The sequence below is a fragment of the Schistocerca nitens genome, chromosome 6, assembly GCF_023898315.1.
Source record: "Schistocerca nitens isolate TAMUIC-IGC-003100 chromosome 6, iqSchNite1.1, whole genome shotgun sequence".
Taxonomy (NCBI): domain Eukaryota; kingdom Metazoa; phylum Arthropoda; class Insecta; order Orthoptera; family Acrididae; genus Schistocerca; species Schistocerca nitens.
Window position 1 is genome coordinate 539,644,943 of NC_064619.1, and position 21,340 is coordinate 539,666,282.

The window sequence follows — 21,340 nt, forward strand, 5'->3', positions numbered from 1 at the left end:
GTGAGAGTACATAGCTGTTAACCCAAAGAAGAGGATGTGTGAGTCGTGCAAACCAACACCGCACTGTCTCTTGTTGTCCAAAAAAGCGTTAGATCTCGTTACCACTGCCAATCAGCCACTTATTCATAGGAAGGGAGGAACTTGTATAATTTTATTTAAAATTCAGTTAACTACTTCCACAGAACGTGCACTAGAATTCAACTTCTAGAAATCTCACTACCTTTCAGCTGACTCCAAAAGCCTGGCTGAAATCTGATGAACAGTCAAAAGGGCTGTGAATAACAATCTATTCTTTTAGCCAGCACTGCAAGGAAGTGGTGGTTACATTGTCAAGTGGCTTATTGTCATTAGTGGTTGTTAAACATTTAAGTACCCAGTCCTATGGGTGGTCAGTGATAGGGGTTGTGTGATGAAATATTATTCGCAACTTTTTTCACCATTCCTGCTGACAGGATCTATTGGTCAGTTCTTCTGAAGTACCGCATCAAATTACTTTTGGATGAGCTTCCTAGCTTGGTTCATGGAAATAAGAATCTGATGCTAGCAATACTTGTTCACCGGAAAAAAGCAACTGGTGACATATTTATTACCAGATAAATCGCTAATTTTTCTTTTGTTTTTCTGAAATAAATAAATATAGATTATGTTGTTATTTAAGTTATATAGGCACATTACCTTTTATTTGTGTGTGTTGAGCCACAGGTCTAAATTAATACACCACATAATCTGCAAGCATGAAGGACATTACAAAATTGTCTGCACTGAATTTCTGTTTATAATCGAATCTTTAAAATGTATGTTCAGGTAAAACTTGTGGCACGTACCCAGTTTTGGCCTTACCATTGTAGTATTTGATTAGACCTGAGCTGTGACAAATGTGTTTTTGTGTGTTAAATGTATTTCTGTAGCCAAGCTGAATCTGTGGAAATTGGTAAAAGTTTTGTGAAGCTTGGGTACAGTGAACTATGTCGGGTACTTTATTATGAAAAGGATAGTTGCTACTCACCATATATAGCAGAGATGTTGAGGTGCAGATAAGCATGACACAAAGACTGACACAAAATAAGCTTTCAGTCAAAAAGGCCTTTGTCAAAAATAAACACACACACACACACACACACACACAAATGACCACAGTCTCTGGCAGCCAAACTTGTGGTTTCAGCTGCCACAGAATGTGGACATGTGCGTGTGAGTTACATTTACGCGCACGCATACAAGCGTGTGTGTGTGTGTGTGTGTGTGTGTGTGTGTGTGTGTGTGTGTGTATTTATGACAAAGGCCTTGTTGGCTGAAAGCTTATTTTGTGACAGTCTTTTTGTTGTGCCTATCTGCAACTCAGCATCTCCACTATATGGTGAGTAGCAACTATCCTTTTCATAACATAGTTACATTTCATCCTGGATTTTCCATTGTTTTATTTCAGGTACTTTGTTATTCATGGATTATATTTTGTATTTTGACAATGTTTACTCACGTTTTTCTACTGCTCATTTGTGAATATTGCATCTTGCTATGTTGTTGTCACTTGGAAACATCTTTCACTACACAAATTTCTGATGTGCTTCCAACTGTCGTTTACTTACTGTTTTCTTGGGTTTGACATCCATGAATTTTTGATGTTCCATTTGCTTTCATTCCTTGTGTGTGTGTGTGTGTGTGTGTGTGTGTGTGTTTTTGTGTGTGCGTGTGTGTAAGGTTGGGGGGAGGGAAGGAGAGGGTATGTGGGCGTGACCATGGATACACACATAACTTCTAGGGCGCTGCTTGTAACCACTTGCAGGGGCCACTCATCTGACGACACAGCTCCTGGCTCCTCATGACAGCTGTTCTTCCTGCACACATGGACATGTGTGGCGCAGTGAAAAGGCTCTTTCACCCTTGTCATTAAAATATCGGGTGTTCAAGATGGTGGGGAGCCAAGTGTTTCTAGAATTTACCCTGAAATTCTTGAAGCACTGCAGAGAGTTCCCATGAGACTTATTCACTTAGTATCTCTTCTCCTTTGAAAGTACGTAGTTCTAATGAGACAAATGATCTGAATTTAATCAAACTACATTGTTATTTCATGTCTTCCTCTGCTCCTATCACCAATGTTAGTTCTAAACACGAAACCAAACTGTGTAAGTATCAAGTTGATTATCTGACATTAGGCTTTACAAGCATTCTTTTGAACAATGATGGAAGAATCACAGTGTAGTCTTTATTTGGAGATTTTAACTAACAATAGCTAGAAGTGTATAAAAATAGAGAGACACCTGCAGACAAAACATACAAATCATGTAGGTAAACCCATCAAATTTTTTAAGCATCTTGAGGAACAATTCTCCTCCCATGAACCATGGAACTTGCCGTTGGTGGGGAGGCTTGCATGGCTCAGCGATACAGATAGCGTACTGTAGGTGCAACCAGAAAGGAGGGGTATCTATTGAGAGTCTAGACAAATGTGTGGTTCCTGAAGAGAGGCAGCAGCCTTTTCAGTAGTGGCAGGGGCAACAGTCTGGATGACTGACTGATCTGGCCTTGTAACATCAACCAAAACAGCCTTACTGTTCTGGTACTGAGAATGGCTGAAAGCAAGGGAAAACTACAGCTGTAATTTTTCCCAAGGGCATGCAGCTTTACTGTACAGTTAAATGATGATGGCGTCATCTTGAGTAAGATATTCTGGAGGTAAAATAGTCCCCTATTCAGATCTTCAGGTGGGGACTACTCAGGAGGACATCGTTATCAGGAAAACAAAACTGGCGTTCTACAGATCGGGGCTTGAAATGTCAGTTCCGTTTATCAGGCAGGTAGGTTAGAAAATTTAAAAATGAAATGGATAGGTTGAAGTTAGATATAATGAGTATTATTGAAGTTTGGTGGCAGCAGGAACAAGACTTTTGGTCAGGTGAATACAGGGTTATAAATACAGAATCAAATAATGGTAATGCAGGAGTGGGTTTAATAATGAATGAAAAATAACAACGCAGATAAGCTACTACGAACAGCATAGTGAACACATTATTGTAGCCATGCTAGACACAAAGCCCACACCTACCACAGTAGTACAAATTTATATGCCAACTAGCTCCACAGATGATGAGGAGATTGAAGAAATATATGATGTGATAAAAGAAATTAATGATACAATAAAAGAAATTATTTGCATAGTTAAGGGAGATGAAAATTTAATAGTCATGGAGGACTAGAATTCGATTGTAGGAAAAAGAAGAGAAGGAAAAGTAGTAGGTGAATATGGACTGGGGGTAAGGAAGGAAAGAGGAAGCTGCTTGGTAAAATTTTGCACAGAGCATAACTTAATCATAGCTAATACTTGGTTTAAGCATCGTGAAAGAAGGTTGTATATGTGGAAGAGGCCTGGAGACACTGGGAGGTTTCAGTTAGATTGTATAATGGTAAGACAGAGATTTAGGAACCAGGTTTTAAATTGTAAGACATTTCCAGGAAGAGATGTGGACTCTGACCACAATTTATTGGTTATGGACTGTAGATTAAAACTGAAGAAACTGAAAAAGGTAGGAATTTAAGGAGATGGGACATGGATAAACTGAAAGAGCCAGAGGCTGTAAAGAGTTTCATTGAGAGCATTAGGGAACGATTGACAAGAACAGGGGAAAGAAATACAATAGAATAGACTAGGTAGCTTTGAGAGATGAAATAAGGAAGGCAGCACATGGTCAAATATGTGAAAAGACAAGGGCCAGTAGAAATCCTTGGGTAACAGAAGAGATGTTGAATATAATTTATTGAAAGAAGACTATATAAAAATGCAGTAAATGAAGCAGGCAAAATGGAATACAAACATCTCAGAAATGAGATCGACAGGAAATGTAAAATGGCTAAGGAGGGATGGCTACAGGACAAATGTAAGGATGTAGAAGCATATATCACTAGGGGTAAAATGGATACTGCTTACAGGAAAATTAAAGAGACCTTTGAAGAAAAGAGAACCTCCTGTATGAATATCAAGACCTCAGATGAAAAGCCAGTCCTAAGCAAAGAAGAGAAAGCCGAAAGGTGAAAGGAATATATAGAGAGTCTATACAAGGGCGGTGTACTTGATGGCAGTGTTATGGAAGTGGAAGAGGCTGTAGATGAAGATGAAAAGGGAGGGAGATACACTACCACGTGAAGAATTTGACAGAGCACTGAAAGACCTAAGTCAAAACAAGGCCCTGGGAGTAGACAATATTCCATTAGAACTACTGATAGCGTTGGGTGAGCCAGCCATGACAAAACTGTTCCACCTGGTGAGCAAGATGTATGAGACAGACGAAGTACCTTCAGACTTCAAGAAGAGTATAATAATTCCAACCCGAAACAAAACAGGTGTTGACAGGTTTGAAAATACCAAACTATCAGTTTAATAAGTCATGGTTGCAAAATACTAACATGAATTATTTACAGACGAATGGAAAACCTGGTAGAAGCCAACCTCGGAGAAGAACAGTTTGGATTCTGTAGAAATGTTGAAACATGCTAGGCGATACTGACCCTATGACTTATCTTAGAAGATCGGGTAAGGAAAGGCAAATCTATGTTTCTAGCATTGTAGACTTAGATAAAGCTTTTGACAATGTTGACTGGAATACTCTCTTTCAAATTCTGAAATTGGCAAGTGTAAAATACAGGGAGCGAAAGGCTATTTACAATTTATACAGAAACCAGATGGCAATTATAAGAGTCGAGGGACACGAAGGGGAAGCAGCGATTGAGAAGGGAGTGAGACAAAGCTGTAGCCCATCCCCGATGTTATTCAATCTGTATACTGAACAAGCAGTAAAGGAAACAAAAGAAAAATTTGGAGTAGGAACTAAAATCCATGGAGAAGAAATAAAAGCTTTGAGGTTTGCCAATGACATTGTAATTCAGTTGGAGACAGCAAAGGACCTGGACGAGCAGCTGAACAAAATGGACATGTCTTGAAAGGAGGATATAAGATGAACAGCAACAAAAGCAAAATGAGGATAATGGAATCTACTCGAATTATATCAGATAATGCTGAGGGAATTAGATTAGGAAATCAGACTCTTAGAGCAGTGAATGAGTTTTGCTATTTGGGAAGAAAAATAACTGATGACTGTCTTAGTAGGGAGGATATACAATGTAGACTGGCTATGGCAAGGAAAGGGTTTCTGAAGAAGAGAAATTTGTTATCATTGATAATGGATGTAAGTGTCAGGAAGTCTTTTCTGAAAGTATTTGTACGGAGTGTAGCCATGTATGGAAGTGAAACATGGACGATAAACAGTGTAGACACGAACAGAATTGAAGCTTTTGAAATGTGGTGCTACATAAGAATGCTGAAGATTGGATAATTAGATTATGTAACTAATGCGGAGGTACTGAATAGAATTGGGGAGGAGAGGAATTTGTGGCACAACTTGACTAGAAGAAGGGATTGGTTGGTAGGACAAGTTCTGAGGCATCAAGGGATCACCAATTTAGCATTGGAAGGAAGTGTGGGGTGTAAAAATCATAGAGGAAGACCAAGAGATGAATAGACTAAGCAGATTCAGAAGGATGTAGGTTGCAGTAGTTATTCAGAGATGAAGAGGCTTTGCACAGGGTAGAGTAGCATGGAAAGCTGTGTCAAACTAGTCTCTGGACTGAAGACAACAACAACAATGAGGAACAACTAAAAGAAAATGTCAGATGCCCAAAAAAAAAGGTTATCAGCTCCTAAAAAATCACTAAGAGCACCCCTAGAAGTATCCTATTTAATTTGCAAAATTCAAATCACCGCACATTGCCTCCTGCAGCTCTGTAAAAATGTGTGATCATGCAAGGAGAAATGTTTGGCAAGAGTCCAAAGTTGATACCATTCTTACTTGATATCACACTAAATTGTGGCTCATTGTGTTAATGCAGTAGTCTCTGACATGAAAAATAAATTGCTACCATATCTTCATGAGCCCAAAATTCACTGTGCAACTTGATGACAGTATTGATGTCCAAACTCTTACCAGCTTCTTGTTTTTGTATGTTCAGTTATGAGAATGAAATGCAGGAAGACTTTGTATTTTGTAAATCTGTTGAAGGGAGGACTACAAACAAAGATGTTTTTTTTCCCTTGTGAATTCCTTTTTTGTTGACAACAATCTGTCATGGAGAAATTTTATTGATGTATGTGCCAATGGGATGGCAGTATTTGATGGATCTAAAAAGAGGTTTGTGATAAGAGTGAGTCCTGTTTCTCCTCCTGTAAAATTCACACTGCACGATACACAGGGTGGTATTGGGTTTTTAAATGGTACAACCAGATGTGAATGAAGTGTTGAATGATGCAGTCAGTCTTGTAAATTTGGTGAAAGTATGAGATTTAAATAGTAGGTTATTTTCCATTCTGTGAGAGGATATGGGTTCCATTTACAGCTAGCTTCTATCGCTCTTGGAGATGACTTGGTTGTTTCTTAGAAAAAGGTCTTCATCACAGTATGGAGGTGAAGGATGAACTTTGTCGTTTCCAATAGAACAGCAGTTCCACACTCACGGCTCAGCTTCGGGATGGAAAATGGCTTGTGGCAGTGTGTTTCTTGACAGTAATTTTTGAGAAACTGAATGATCTTAATACATCACTTCAAGACCGAATTAGTAATATCATCTTTCTAAGCAAGAAAGTGCTTGTGTTTAATAGAAAACTTGAATGCATTGGTCACATGGAGAGGAGATATTTTGTTGGATATGAGGTCCGCCAGTTATGCTAAACTGGCAGACCTCACATCCAACAATTTTAACCACAAACACGGCAATACAAGGAGCTTCAAATCAAAATTAGGAGATATTTTCTTGTCTGACTGATTTTGTGGAGGAAAATGAGATGAATGTAAATAAAAGAAATATAATTGGCATTGTACTTCCGAAATTTGAGAATAAATTTTCAGAACCTTCATCTGAGTATGAGCAGATCCATGATCCATTCAATATGATCATTACAGACCAATTGTCAACAGTAAAACAGGAGGAGCAAATAGAACTCTCAAGTGATATAACACTTTGAAATGAATTTAAATTAATACCCCTTAAATTTTTGTGTGCAGAGTCAGAATGAATATCCTAATTTAGCAGGAGGGGCAGCAAACCTGTTACTACCCTTTACATCAACATACTGGCATTAATTAGTATAAAACATTGGCCTCGACTGCAGCTGGAAGGGGATCTGTGAGTTGCTGTTTCAAAGATCCAACCCAGACTGGATTTGCTTTCATTTTATGAAGAAGCATACACAGCACACTAAATGTGTAAATGTCAAAAAATCTCCAAAGTTTGCATCGTGTGCATTTTTACCCTTGCCTATTTCCTTTTTTGGATGATCAGTATGAATGTAACATGTTTTAAATTGGCATTTAAATGTTGAATAGTATTCTGGAATTACTTGTATGTTGTGATCTTTCAAATATTAAAACTTTGTTAATGACTTAAAAGCATTACAATGGAAACATTTAAATTTTAACTAAGTAATAAATTTGTGAACTTGTAAAACTGCAATCACAACCATAGTTGTTTATAAACTAGTTGTATTTGTCATCTTGCTCCATCTTTGAATAGTACAAGCATGATAATTTTTTAAAAAATTTCCTCCAATGTGCTCATATGACAGTTTCTAATTATTATTAATAGCACTATTATTATTGTAGTTGTAACTGAAAGTTGCATTAATTAAACAGAAGTAAATTGATATTGTGGGCTGTTTTAATGCCAAGTTTGAGAAGTGCTGAGCAAGGGAAACAAAAATAAATAGTGGTGGGGGTGGGGAGGGGATTAAAATAATTTATGTGTCTGAAAGGGGGTGCAACGGAAAATGTTTGAGAAAAACTGTCTTTCAGGACTGGACACAATTATTCAGCAAATATAGTAGCCAGTTCTTAGTGATGGGGATCCGAGCCAGATGCCTTACGCAACATGTATTTCCCCAGAGCCTCATTTGTTTAATGTGAAAGGTAAAAATCATCTGGGGTGTTGAAACTTATTATGAAAGCAGCAAATACTGAGCATGGCTAATAACATTTCATAGTGACTTTCTTCTTTATAGTCTTATGTTGTTTTTGGTCTGGAGCATCTTTGCGTTCCCACCCCTTGTCCCCTCCCAGCCCTCAAGTTTTGGTTGCAGTGACAGATTGATCTGTAGAATTGCCCAAGTGCCAGTTTAGTTTGGAAGGTGACAATTTAGTTGTTAGTTGGCTAAGCTAATGAATTTGAATGCAAAGTAAAGATTGTGGTAACAGATTTGCTTGTAGCATTATCTGACATTTGCACAATATTTAATGCAATTTAAATTATGAAAGCTAAAACTGCAACTTGATTTCTGAAAAGCTGTTTTACACGAGAGACAGATCTCTCAAAACTGTTTTGTTACATGTTATGTACATAAACTATGAAAAATGGAAAGGCAGCACTATGGGACTATCAGTGGAGTTGTCACAACACCTAACTGTAAGGACCAAATTATATAGAATTATGTATCATCCAGGCTTGTGTTTCAGTCTATCCTTTTTAATCTCAGAGCTTTATTTCACTCTGTTTCTCATGTCATATAATCTCTCAGGTCTCAACTCTTGTGTATTGCTGACATTTCAGTACTAACATACTTCTTATAACATATGGCTGTTTTTCTCTTGATGCAATGTTTGGGGTGATATTCCCAGTTTTAATCTTTTCACGCAACCTCTTCCTCTCCCATGCTACATAAAATAACTTTGGTTCTCTCCACAAGTTTTTGTTGTGGCTGTCTGCTTGTGCCTATCTCTGCTGTTGTAAGTACCAAAATGTTTTAAAAAATCATTTAATATTGTGGTTACAGTTTGAGGTTTTGTTTAATTATAGATATTATAATGTAATGGATATGTGGACATTATTGTCTGCTATCTGACAAACTCAACATGGCCCAAGTATTTGTAGTACAATATCGAAAAAATTTCAGTTCCAACTATTTGTGAAAACACCTTTGAAATTATAAAACAGTCGTACAAAGAAATGTGCATAATGTACAGATTTATAAGTACAGCTACTTCATGTGTCTACAATGTGATTTTGTAAACGTTGCTATGGCAACACCTATTGTAACTCTATGGACAGCTACTGTTTTCATCTACAGCTGTTTGCACTTCACAGTTGAAAGCCATCAAAAACCCTTCCAGGTGTCAGGGATTTCTTTAAGTTGGTCCGATTGTAGGAGTTTCTTAGTAGTAAGGGATAAATATATTAAAGCTTCCTGCATTGTGTGGAATTTTTTCACACATCTCAGTGTTTATGACATAATATCTCTTGAACTACACTCCTGGAAATGGAAAAAAGAACACATTGACACCGGTGTGTCAGACCCACCATACTTGCTCCGGACACTGCGAGAGGGCTGTACAAGCAATGATCACACGCACGGCACAGCGGACACACCAGGAACCGCGGTGTTGGTCGTCGAATGGCGCTAGCTGCGCAGCATTTGTGCACCGCCGCCGTCAGTGTCAGCCAGTTTGCCGTGGCATACGGAGCTCCATCGCAGTCTTTAACACTGGTAGCATGCCGTGACAGCGTGGACGTGAACCGTATGTGCAGTTGACGGACTTTGAGCGAGGGCGTATAGTGGGCATGCGGGAGGCCGGGTGGACGTACCGCCGAATTGCTCAACACGTGGGGCGTGAGGTCTCCACAGTACATCGATGTTGTCGCCAGTGGTCGGCGGAAGGTGCACGTGCCCGTCGACCTGGGACCGGACCGCAGCGACGCACGGATGCACGCCAAGACCGTAGGATCCTACGCAGTGCCGTAGGGGACCGCACCGCCACTTCCCAGCAAATTAGGGACACTGTTTCTCCTGGGGTATCGGCGAGGACCATTCGCAACCGTCTCCATGAAGCTGGGCTACGGTCCCGCACACCGTTAGGCCGTCTTCCGCTCACGCCCCAACATCGTGCAGCCCGCCTCCAGTGGTGTCGCGACAGGCGTGAATGGAGGGACGAATGGAGACGTGTCGTCTTCAGCGATGCGAGTCGCTTCTGCCTTGGTGCCAATGATGGTCGTATGCGTGTTTGGCGCCGTGCAGGTGAGCGCCACAATCAGGACTGCATACGACCGAGGCACACAGGGCCAACACCCGGCATCATGGTGTGGGGAGCGATCTCCTACACTGGTCGTACACCACTGGTGATCGTCGAGGGGACACTGAATAGTGCACGGTACATCCAAACCGTCATCGAACCCATCGTTCTACCATTCCTAGACCGGCAAGGGAACTTGCTGTTCCAACAGGACAATGCACGTCCGCATGTATCCCGTGCCACCCAACGTGCTCTAGAAGGTGTAAGTCAACTACCCTGGCCAGCAAGATCTCCGGATCTGTCCCCCATTGAGCATGTTTGGGACTGGATGAAGCGTCGTCTCACGCGGTCTGCGCGTCCAGCACGAACGCTGGTCCAACTGAGGCGCCAGGTGGAAATGGCATGGCAAGCCGTTCCACAGGACTACATCCAGCATCTCTACGATCGTCTCCATGGGAGAATAGCAGCCTGCATTGCTGCGAAAGGTGGATATACACTGTACTAGTGCCGACATTGTGCATGCTCTGTTGCCTGTGTCTATGTGCCTGTGGTTCTGTCAGTGTGATCATGTGATGTATCTGACCCCAGGAATGTGTCAATAAAGTTTCCCCTTCCTGGGACAATGAATTCACGGTGTTCTTATTTCAATTTCCAGGAGTGTATATGTCTTGTGTAGGTATATTCGGCGACATATCTGGATACAGTATGTGAAGTATGTTGTGACTAGAGTTAGTAGCAAAAAAGTAATAAATTTAAATATCATGCACAGTGCGGCAATTTTCACACATCTCAGTGTTTATGATGTCATATCTCTTGAACTATGTGTCTTACAATGACATATTATGTAGGTACATGCAGCTGCATATGTGGATACTGTTACGAAATTTATTGTGAATAGAGTTAGTAACACAGAATTAATAAAGGTAAATGTCATGCATAATGTGGCAGTTTCTCACACATCTCATTGTTTGCGATGTCATATCTCTGGAACTGTGATTGTTTTCTTGATCCCACAGTGATTGTTGCCTGCCCAAATTCGGTTGAAATTGATTCACTGGTTTAGGAGGGGACGTGGAAAAACATACACACAAAAATCTATTTTTATAATATTTATGAATACCGAGATGAAGGTGCTTTCTGTTGTGAGGTGGAAATATATATATATATATATGCCACAAGCTACTATCAAGTGTGCACATGAATATTTGGAAGATACTTTTTCTTTTTGTAATCCATTCCAACTAATCCACCTAACTTTCAGGATCTACAATTTTAGAATTCTCTCTGTCATTTGGAGTAACTTGAGAATGTGAAAAACAAGTTGGGCACTATTGTAATTCTCATTATTGCATAATACAAAAGAAATTGCCACAAGGCCACATGAATATAAGACTTGGTTTTGCCTTATTTTGTATGTTTCAGAATCAGCAACCATCAACTTCTCACAAGTATTTTTAGATTTGTTAGCATCTATTTTCATTATCCTAGAGTTTACTGTCTTTTATGTAGATAAATTCTTATAGAAAATGCAAAGATACTATCACTCTATTTGTAATGTATTAAAGAAGCTTTGAGTTGTTGTTTACTAACTGAGAACTTTTCTTCGGTATGACAAAAGTGTTATCTGGAAGAGATAAACCACAAGTATTTGTTAGATATAATTACTATTATGCTGGAAAATCCTATGAGGAAGATAAATGGTGAAATGAGGAAAGCCAACCATTCACCATATACTGTTAGCATCAGACTTGAACATAGTAGTGAAACACACGGACTTGGGCCCTTCTTCAAAGCTTATAGACACACACAATGGTATTCACTTAGCTACATTGTGTCAGTTGGGCCACAATACTGAGGCACTGTAGTTATCTATGACTGCTTACTGTGAGAAGAAAGCAAGTTCATAGTTTTAGTTAATACTTATCCTGCTCGGTATCTTCTCTACTTGGTGAGTCGTTATCTTTGTCATTCTGTTATTTATATTTGACGTTTTGATTAGCTCTCACATGATTTAACGAGCTAACAGCAAAAGGAACAGATGTCTTCCTTAAAATCTGCAAGTACTTCACAAAATTAGAAATAAGGCAAACTTTGACAAAATTATTGACTGTAATGCATGGAACAGTGGAAAATTTCTAAAATATGAAACTGTTGATGGGTTGCTTCTTCAGAAAGAGTGTTGATCTGCAGCAAAAAACTCATCTTCAATATGAGAGTATGAGCATGTGTTGTAAAATATTTAACAGTTATAAACCTGTTCCTCAAGCTACAGACATGTGCATTTGAGTCTCTCTATTTTGTGTGTGTGTGTGTGTGTGTGTGTCTGTGTGTGTGTGTGTGTGTGTGTGACAGAGAGAGAGAGAGAGAGAGAGAGAGAGAGAGAGAGAGAATGAGGAGGGCGGGGGGGGGGGGGGGGGTGGTGTCAGCAGAGAGTAGTTAAATTGGAAATAGGTGTGATAGCTCAAAAAATAGCGAACATTAATGACCTGTTATGTGTATCAGCTAGTTGCGGGTGATTTGTTCCCTTTCTCACTTTTCTTTATTATTGCTGTCTAGAAATTTCCATTGTTGAAAGTAATGGCCAATAATATATAAGATGGAAATAACATGTAATACAGAAGATCACATGTTCACAGTCATTGAAAATGAGATCAGTTGTGCAGGGTGGTTAGAAATGGGAAAAGTCTTAAATAAGGAACTTTTGTATTCAGGAGCTGTCAGCTGCAAGCAGCTGTCTAAAATTATGCTCACCGTATCCTTGTCTTGACATGGAATTCTGATTTTCTTCATTCCTCGTGCTTTTTTCCTAGCCTTGTCCATGTTGCTGTTTGAAATCAAACTGGAATTCCAACCTTTTCCTGTAAATCCTGAGTCAGTTGTTCAAGTTTCATAAATACTTACCTTTTCCTTTTGAATTCATTGCTTCTAGTAATTATCGTTTTAATTTACTCGATAGCTCAGTGTTTTGGAAATTTCTCTGTCTCTTTTAGGTCCGATTTCATCCAGAAGAAAAAAACAAATTAGCAACAGGCTCTGTTGATGGTATTATAAATGTATTTGATATCAGTAAACAGTGTGAAGATGACGCCCTTGCATACTGTCTCAACACAGAGTCATCTATCGTAAGTAATTTATATGTTTTAAAACTGACATATTTTATTGTTATTTTGTTGGTGTGTCTGTAATATCTTTGGTTAATTTTATTGTCATCGTTTTCTGAGGTATTTACCTCAATTTAGTGTCCTGTGGTATTGAATATCTATCTCATGCATGTAACCCACTTCTTTTGAAACTTGCCTCGCTTTCCTCAGATAGTGAGGCCACTCATTCTCAATACATTTCTTTGTTTTCTCATTTATAAGTTCAATGTCAACTTTATCTGCAGAATAGCTTTGATTAACAGCTTTTTAAAGTATTCATGTTGTGTATGCTTTATTCAAATGGACGAATAGGACCCCTGTACCCCTTCCAGTCCTGAAACCTTGGGTATGGTCACGGACTGATCTGCAGCATAAGTTAAGATTTAAATTTCATAAGCATCTCATATGTAGTTCCACATCTTCTGAAACTTCTCTCCCTTTTGTCAGGTAATGAGACCACTTGTTTTCAACACATTTTTTAAAATTCATAGGCAAAATGTGAACTTTCATCTCCAAATTAGCTTTATTGAACATCTTTTTAATATATTCTTGTTGTGTATGTTTCATTACCAAAACACTAACAGTATCGAGAAAATGTACAATATTGCCATGAACGGTGCTGCACACAATGCAAAAGAGCAGTTAGTGTCATTGGCTGGTGCACTGCAGCTTGCCGGTTCAGATCTTATCACCAGAATTTTTTGTTATTTGATAATTACCATTTGTAGAAGATTCTCAAATTTTCTAATTTTTTAGTGTTTGCGCATTCTAGAATAATTGCTGTTTCTATAAGTAGCACCACTCTCCTTCCAATGTAATCCTGCCATTGTCAACAAGACAAGTTCTAGTCATCAGTCTAGATGCTTAGTTAAATTAGGAAGATTTTGTCAGTTGCAAAAAGTTAGTCAATCTCTCAAAAGAAATCTGCATACTAGTGATGATCATAAGCACTGCTGGTGATCAAGGAGAATTATCAGTCACTAATTGTCACGAGCAACCACATTCATTTTCAAAGGTATGTGTTTAGGAACAGCCGAACCAGGCCAGTATTGAACAACTCAGTGCCATCAATGAAGAATTGCTCTCTGTTACCACTACAGACAACACAGTGAAGAATCATACTGTTGAATTGCCAACAGATTCATTCCTGACCGAGAAGTGTCAACGAGTATTAGCCATGCTGTGCAAATTTTTAGATGCTTTCAAATCTGGAGTGGAGAAAAGACAGTCCAAGTAATCCATGGTAAAACACTATATCAACACTGGGGATCCTTCACCAATTAGCCAGTGCTTGCATAGGGTGTTGCTAGCTGAACGACAGGTAATCAGGAGAAAGTGGAGAAGCCACTACGAGATAACATCATTGAAGTTTCAGAGACTCCTTGGACCCCTCTTGTGGTTCATGTGAAGGAGGATGGCGTATGGCATAACTGATTTTACTACTGACAAGTGAATGAAATGTTTAGAAAAAATATCTATCTATAGCCATCCATTGATAACACCCTAGTCTGCTTGACAGGAGCAGAGTATTTCTCAACTAGGGATATGCACCAGGCTACTGGCAAATCATGTTTGATTCATATAAATCCTGAAGGCCTGTATGAGTTCAAAGTTATGCTGTGTGAACTGTGTAAAACTACAGCCACCCTTGAGTGTATAAGGGATAATCTGCTTCGGCACCTTAAATGGACTGTGTGTCTATTTTATGGATGATGGATTTGATTTTTCAAAAACATGTGGAGAACATCTAAGCCTCGTGGCCACTGTGTTGATGTATGTTCAGACTGCCTGTATCCGGAATAAAGCCTCTTTCTCGTCCAAGAAATAAAAATGTTGGTGCACTCAGTTAATGGCCATACCAACCCAGAGAAAAGAAGAGCAGTCACAGATTTTATGACTCCTTGGAACATTCATGATATGAAACGTTTCCTCAAAATGTGCTCATACTACCTGATCCATAAAGGATTTTTGTAGCAAGGAACTTTACTTGCATGAACTACTGCAGGGAGCGCCCAAGTTTCCTGGAACAAAGTGCAAAAAAGGTCTCTCCTTGTTCTCAAGGTTGCATCAACATGTCCTCCAGTATTAACATTATATGCTGAGAGTGCCGAGACAGAACTTATGCTGGCATTAGCAGTTATGGGGTAGGAGCATTTCTAGAACAAATTCAGGAAGGCACTGAAGCACTGAAAGGTGACAGCTTATGCTACCAGATTGCTCTTCAAGTTTTAAGAGAAACTACTGTACAAACAATAATTTACCTTGCATTTGTTTGGTCCATCAACAAGTTCTGGTCATATTTATTTGACAAACCATACACTGTTATGACTGACCACCATTCTCTGTACTGACAGACTATTATGAGGATCTGATGGGTTGTCAGGAGAGATGAGCTTTGGAGCTTCAGGAGTATGGTGTCACAGTGGTATACAAAAACAGGCGCACACACAATACTAACTGCTCCTTCGGCAGAACACTGCTACGTCGATGAAGTCTTAGTCATCACGGCATTAAATGACATTACTACTGAATGGAGGGAAGACCCAGTACTGCTGAAAACAATAGAAGCCTTGAAGTAGGAAGAACCAAACAAAGAACATTGTAAACTGTGATCCAGTGGGGGCAAAAGTGGTTACTCATCATCCTAGCTCATCTGCGGCCAGCTATCCTGAAGTATTTCCATAACAGACCAATATCTGGTCACCTATGATTCACGAAGACTAGACCAGTGGTTCCCAACCTTTCTGAGACCATTACCCCAGAACGAGATCAGATGACATCCAATAACCTTAAAAAAGTTTGAGACCTAATTAGACATTAGACTAAAAATAAATAAACATTAATCTTTTTAACTGACATATGATTTACAATACGTAATCAAGCAATATAAACTCACAAATTTTCTACATTTTTCAGTACACCGAGAATCTGTAAATGGGACATTTTGTTCTCTTAAATTTCTAACTTTACTTTTTATAAAATTATAAAGAATGTAGCAACCAGTTGCGGAAAAATAATTTATTTATCTTGCTGATGACCTTTGCTGTTTCCACGGTCACTGCACAGAAAGGGAACCTTATAGAGCCTACCATTCAAAATGTTATTTTTTATATTTGGTTTGGTGTCCACCACTGCACACTGTAACTCACGTACCAGGTTCATTGAGTCCTTCACTTTTGCTTTCATTTCTACTGTAGTCGATGGTCTACATTCACAGTTATAAGTTGTTGGGAATGGAATCGGTATTCTTAAGAGGTCTTCCAGTAATTGTAGCTACTAACCACTGACCTTTTGCTGCAATAATACTAGTTGTCTTTCAAGGAAATCTGATAGGGGTGGGTTGGCTTTCACAGGTCCAAGAAATTATGCCTTTACACAAATTTCAATGTCTGGAAATATTCCTTCTTTCACAGGAACTGGTCTTACAAAAGCTGGTTTTACAACTCAGATATTTAAATGTCAGTTTTACAAATCAGAAAAAATAGTTGCTATTAGACGATGACTGGTTATAACTGCTGTCAGTGGATGGATAGCAAAACAAATAAATATAAGAGTAAAAATGGCTTTGAGCAGTGTTGATAAAATAAATAAAAATTTGATTGTTTACAAACAGTTTGTCCGACAAAGTCATAGCTGTGAAACCTGGACCTTTTTAACATGAAAATCATTCAAAATTTGAGGGCAGCTCAGCAACCAGTGGAGAGATGCAAATTATTGGGAGGGACTGGAGAGCAACTAAATGAATTAGAGAACAAACTATAGTGGAAGACGTAAATATGATAGAGACGAGGAACCTAGTGAGATGGTGCAGTGGTTATCACACTGGACTCGCATTTGGGAGGACGACGGTTCAAACCCACATCCAGCCATCCTGTTTTAGGTTTTCCGTGATTTCCCTAAATCTCTTCAGGCAAATGCTGGGATGGTTCCTATGAAAGGGCATGGCCAATTTCCTTTCCCATCCTTCCCTAATCTGATGGGACTGATGACATTACTGTTTGGTCCCCTCCCCCAAACCAACCAAACAACAGAGATGAGAAAATCAGATGCTGACGTCACTGGACGGGACTCTACCAGTCTGTTAGACGCTATATAAGCCACTGTAAGGAATGTCACCCATGGGGGCGTATATATCAATTATTTCTGGGGAATGTGGTACCAATTCCATGTGCAGCAGTTCCACTCCACTGGACTGGAATCAACCTCTTGGGAAGGTTCCCCAAGCCAACAAACAGGAATTGGTGGATAATATTCTGCACTGAGTACCTTCCTCATGACATTGTCACCTCAGCTGTGCCAATTACTGAAGCTCAAGAAATTGCTAGGTTCATTTTAGAAGTCATAATTTTGAAGCAAGGAGCACCTCTGTGTAAAAGTTTTCCAGTCGCGAATCTCTGTGTGTAAGTTTTCCAGTCGCGACTAGCATCAGAGGTAATTTTCTGTTGTAGCATCACCCACAGATCAAGAACTGCCTGCTGACCACAAATGAATGAATTCACAGAATGCTTTAATAAGACGTTGATGGATATGTTCTTGGTGTATGTTGATGTCAAACAGAGATATTGGGGTACAGTACTGCCTGCTGTGACATTCACATATAACACAGCAAAGGAGGCAGTAAAGGCTTTCCACCATTCTTTCTGCTTCAAGCAATTTGGACATGACAGTGGATACACTGTTCCTGTTTCAAATGAAGCAACACACTTGACGACTATGTAAAACATCTCGTTGCCAGGGTTTAACATGCCAGCCAATTGGCTCGTATAGAGTCCCTGTGCGCTCAGGAGAACATCTACATCTACTTGACTACTCTGCAAGTCACACTTAAGTGCCTGGCAGAAGCTTCTTTGAACCACATTCTCTAATGTTCCACTCTAATAACACATGGGAAAAATGGACACACAAATCTTTCTGTGAGCTCTGATTTCTTTTATTTTATTATGATGATAATTTCTCACATGTAGGTTGGTGACAATAAAATGTTTTCGTATTCAGATGAGAAAGTTGGTGATTGAAATTTCATGAAAAGATCTTGCTGCAATGGAAAAAAAAGCTTTTGTTTTAATGATTGCCATCCCAACTTGCTTCTGGTATCTGACACACTCTCTCCCCCATTTCGTGATAATACAGAACAAACTGCCCTTATTTGAATTTTTTCAGTGTGCCCCATCAATCCTATCTGGTAAGGATCTCATACAGCACATCAGTACTCCAGCAGAGGACGAACAAGCATAGTACAGGTAGTCTTTAGTAGACCTGTTGCATCTTCTGAATGATCTACCGATAAGATACAGTCTTTGGTTTGCCTTCCCCACAACATTATCTATGTGATCATTCCAACTTAGGTGTTCCTAATTGTAATTCGAAACATATTTAGATTTGTGTGATTTATCGTGTAATCAAAATTTAATTGCTTTCTTTTTGTGCTCATGGATGTGCTCACAATTTTCCTAGTGGAGAGAGAATTGCCACTTTTCACACTATTCATGTATCATGTCTAAGTCATTTGCAATTGGTTTTGATCTTCTGATGATTTTACTAGATGGTAAATGACAACATCATTTGCAAACAGTCTAAGAGGGCTTCTCGGTTCATCTCCTAGATCATTTCTGTAGATTAGGTACAGCAGAGGGTCTACACCACATCCTTGAGGAATGCTGGGTATCGCTCCTGTTTTAAACAATGATTTTCCATTGTTTACTACATATTGTAACCTTTCTGAGAGAAAATAACAGACCTAATTGCATAGGTGAAGTGATACTCCAAGGCACACACTTTGACTAGAAGTCTTTCATGAGTAATGGTGTCAAAAACCTTCTGGAAATCTAGAAATATGGAATCAGTTTGAGATCCACTGTTGATAATACTGATTACTTCATGTGAATAAAGAGCTAGTTATGTTTCACAAGAATGATGTTTTCTGAATCCGTGCTGATTGCGTGTCAGTTGACTGTAAAAGGGCTGAGTGCTTTATAATGCCTATCACTGCCCAGTGAGAAACGGCCAGGAATGTTTGGTATAGATTTTTAGCTCTGTGTGGAAAGTGTGACTATTGGAAAAGTATTTAAAGCATTACTTTGGTCATATCATATTCTTTGTTGCTTGTCGGACGTCACATACAGTCGAGGATTATGACCCTTCATCAAGGAGACCAAAGCACAGAGACATTGTCCATGTTGTTAATATAAAGCACTACTACAATACTGGCAGTGCAGATCAACAAAGAGGGCTTCTCATTCAAGTTAGCTGAAAACCCACTCAATGATTCCAAAGCTTGATGGGAGGAGCTACCTTCGATGTTCATTGTAGTGAAGAGGACTTGACAGCCCAACTAAATGCAAGGATACTCCAGCACTGCCATACAGAGGACCACTGATAAGATCTAGATCGAGGATGTTTTCGGATCATGTGAAATCGTATGAAACAGTATTTCACTGTTTCTCCATGTGAGGGAGGAGCGCTGTGAGCTGCATGTGAGGGAGGAGCGCTGTGAGCTGCACTCCATGCGATGTGAAACTGCGGTTAAGGGGCTCCGGAACGCCCTATACTTGCAATGTTAAAATAACGCTTATAAATTACATCTTTCCTCACAAAGTATTTGAGGTAGGAAGTTGAACTTTTTACAGATTATTTATTGGAATATGGGCTACAACTTAACACAGGGATTTTACAAAATTTTAGTTCAGTCATTAAAGATGATTTTTTTTTCAATTGTAATGAAAATTCACAACATTTTTTTGCAATTTTTTATTTATATATTCAAAAATATACAGTTTTTTGGAAAAAAGGCTGTGTTAAATTATGCAGAAGGTACTGTGTAACATTTACTGAAAGTTTGAAACAAATATGTTTGGAAGATCCTTAGAAAACATGTAATTAGTATGAGAAAATAAAAGTTTTGGGAATCGAGCGACAAAGATAGAATTAACTTTTTAGTGCATTCCAGGCCCATAGGATGGATTATCTTCATCCTCTGTAAACTCCTCCTCCAGCTTCCTCTTGTTCCTCCTCCTGTTTACTCTTGCTTGTATTTCTAGACTCTTTACAGCCCTGTCTGCAGCCCGAAGGCGTTCCTTGTCTAAAGCAAGCATCGCTCGTACCATGTTAGAACCTATCTTCATTCCCATATTTCTAAATACCTTGCACCTTACAATGTTGCCATCATTGAAAGTCGCAACAGCATCATACACACCAAAGTGAAGTGTTTCTATTCCAACAAATACAGTCTTGGGGATTCTCGACCATATAACACTATTTACACTTTCATTGGGGTTTTGAGTTTTTCCGTGAATACACTTTTTCAACAGTTCAGGTGCTGCTAAGTCTCTGAAAATAGGTTTTATCACCTCCATTATTGCATGAGGCAGACTATGCTTATGAGTGTACACTTCACCAGTTAGCAATCCTTTGTTATATTTACACCAACTGTCTTCTTCTTTGGGACACAAGCTATGTTGGGGATTTTCATCGGTTGAAGAAGTATGAAAAAAAAGAGCCCAAACAGCCTTCTTCATTTCGTCGACACTTTGTGTATTTTGCCTAATAGCCATTCCATAATAGTTCTGTATTTTGTCAATTACACTGTCAGTTAACCTTCCCATCCCATCCAACCCTTTATCATCACTGAGTTTTTGTTTTTTGTACGAAGCTTTCAGTCGCCGAAGTCTTGTTCCCATTCGCTTCTGTACGTGTCCAATACACTCAAATTTCTGCACTACATCATCACCATAGGGCTTCAGTCCTTCAACATGTTTGAAACTTTTAGAATCACCGTCACCAAGGTAATTAACATATCGCACTTTATCACACGCCTAAGAACGCTGGAATATACTGGCAACACCAGCCACTTCCATTCCTCCACTACTGCCACTATAGTTAGCTTTGCAATTATTTTCATGTGTACCTTTATATTTTTGTGGACATCTACAATACTTTGATATTACTGCTACATCTAAAACTTTCCCTGTATACATACTGGTGGCAGATACTACACCATGAAGAGATGTGTGTCCCCGTTTATGCCAGGTACCACAAACGCTGCAGTCAAATCTCTGTTACCATTATTTTCCATTACTGCCTCTTCCACAGTGTTCTTCATAGATTCTATACAGACATCTTCTACTTTAGACCCTATTAATTTATTATAGGTCGTAAACTTGG

General features: G+C 39.1%; 1 protein-coding gene across 2 annotated transcripts in view; it reads left to right on the plus strand.

The window, feature by feature from the left end:
- LOC126262826 (WD repeat-containing protein 89) overlaps positions 1-21,340 on the plus strand; it is a 265,014-nt gene that overhangs the window by 74,428 nt on the left and 169,246 nt on the right. For both annotated transcript variants that reach the window (XM_049959675.1, XM_049959676.1), the window contains exon 6: positions 13,031-13,162. In XM_049959675.1, coding sequence (XP_049815632.1) covers positions 13,031-13,162 — 132 coding nt within the window. The remainder of the gene's footprint in view (positions 1-13,030; positions 13,163-21,340) is intronic.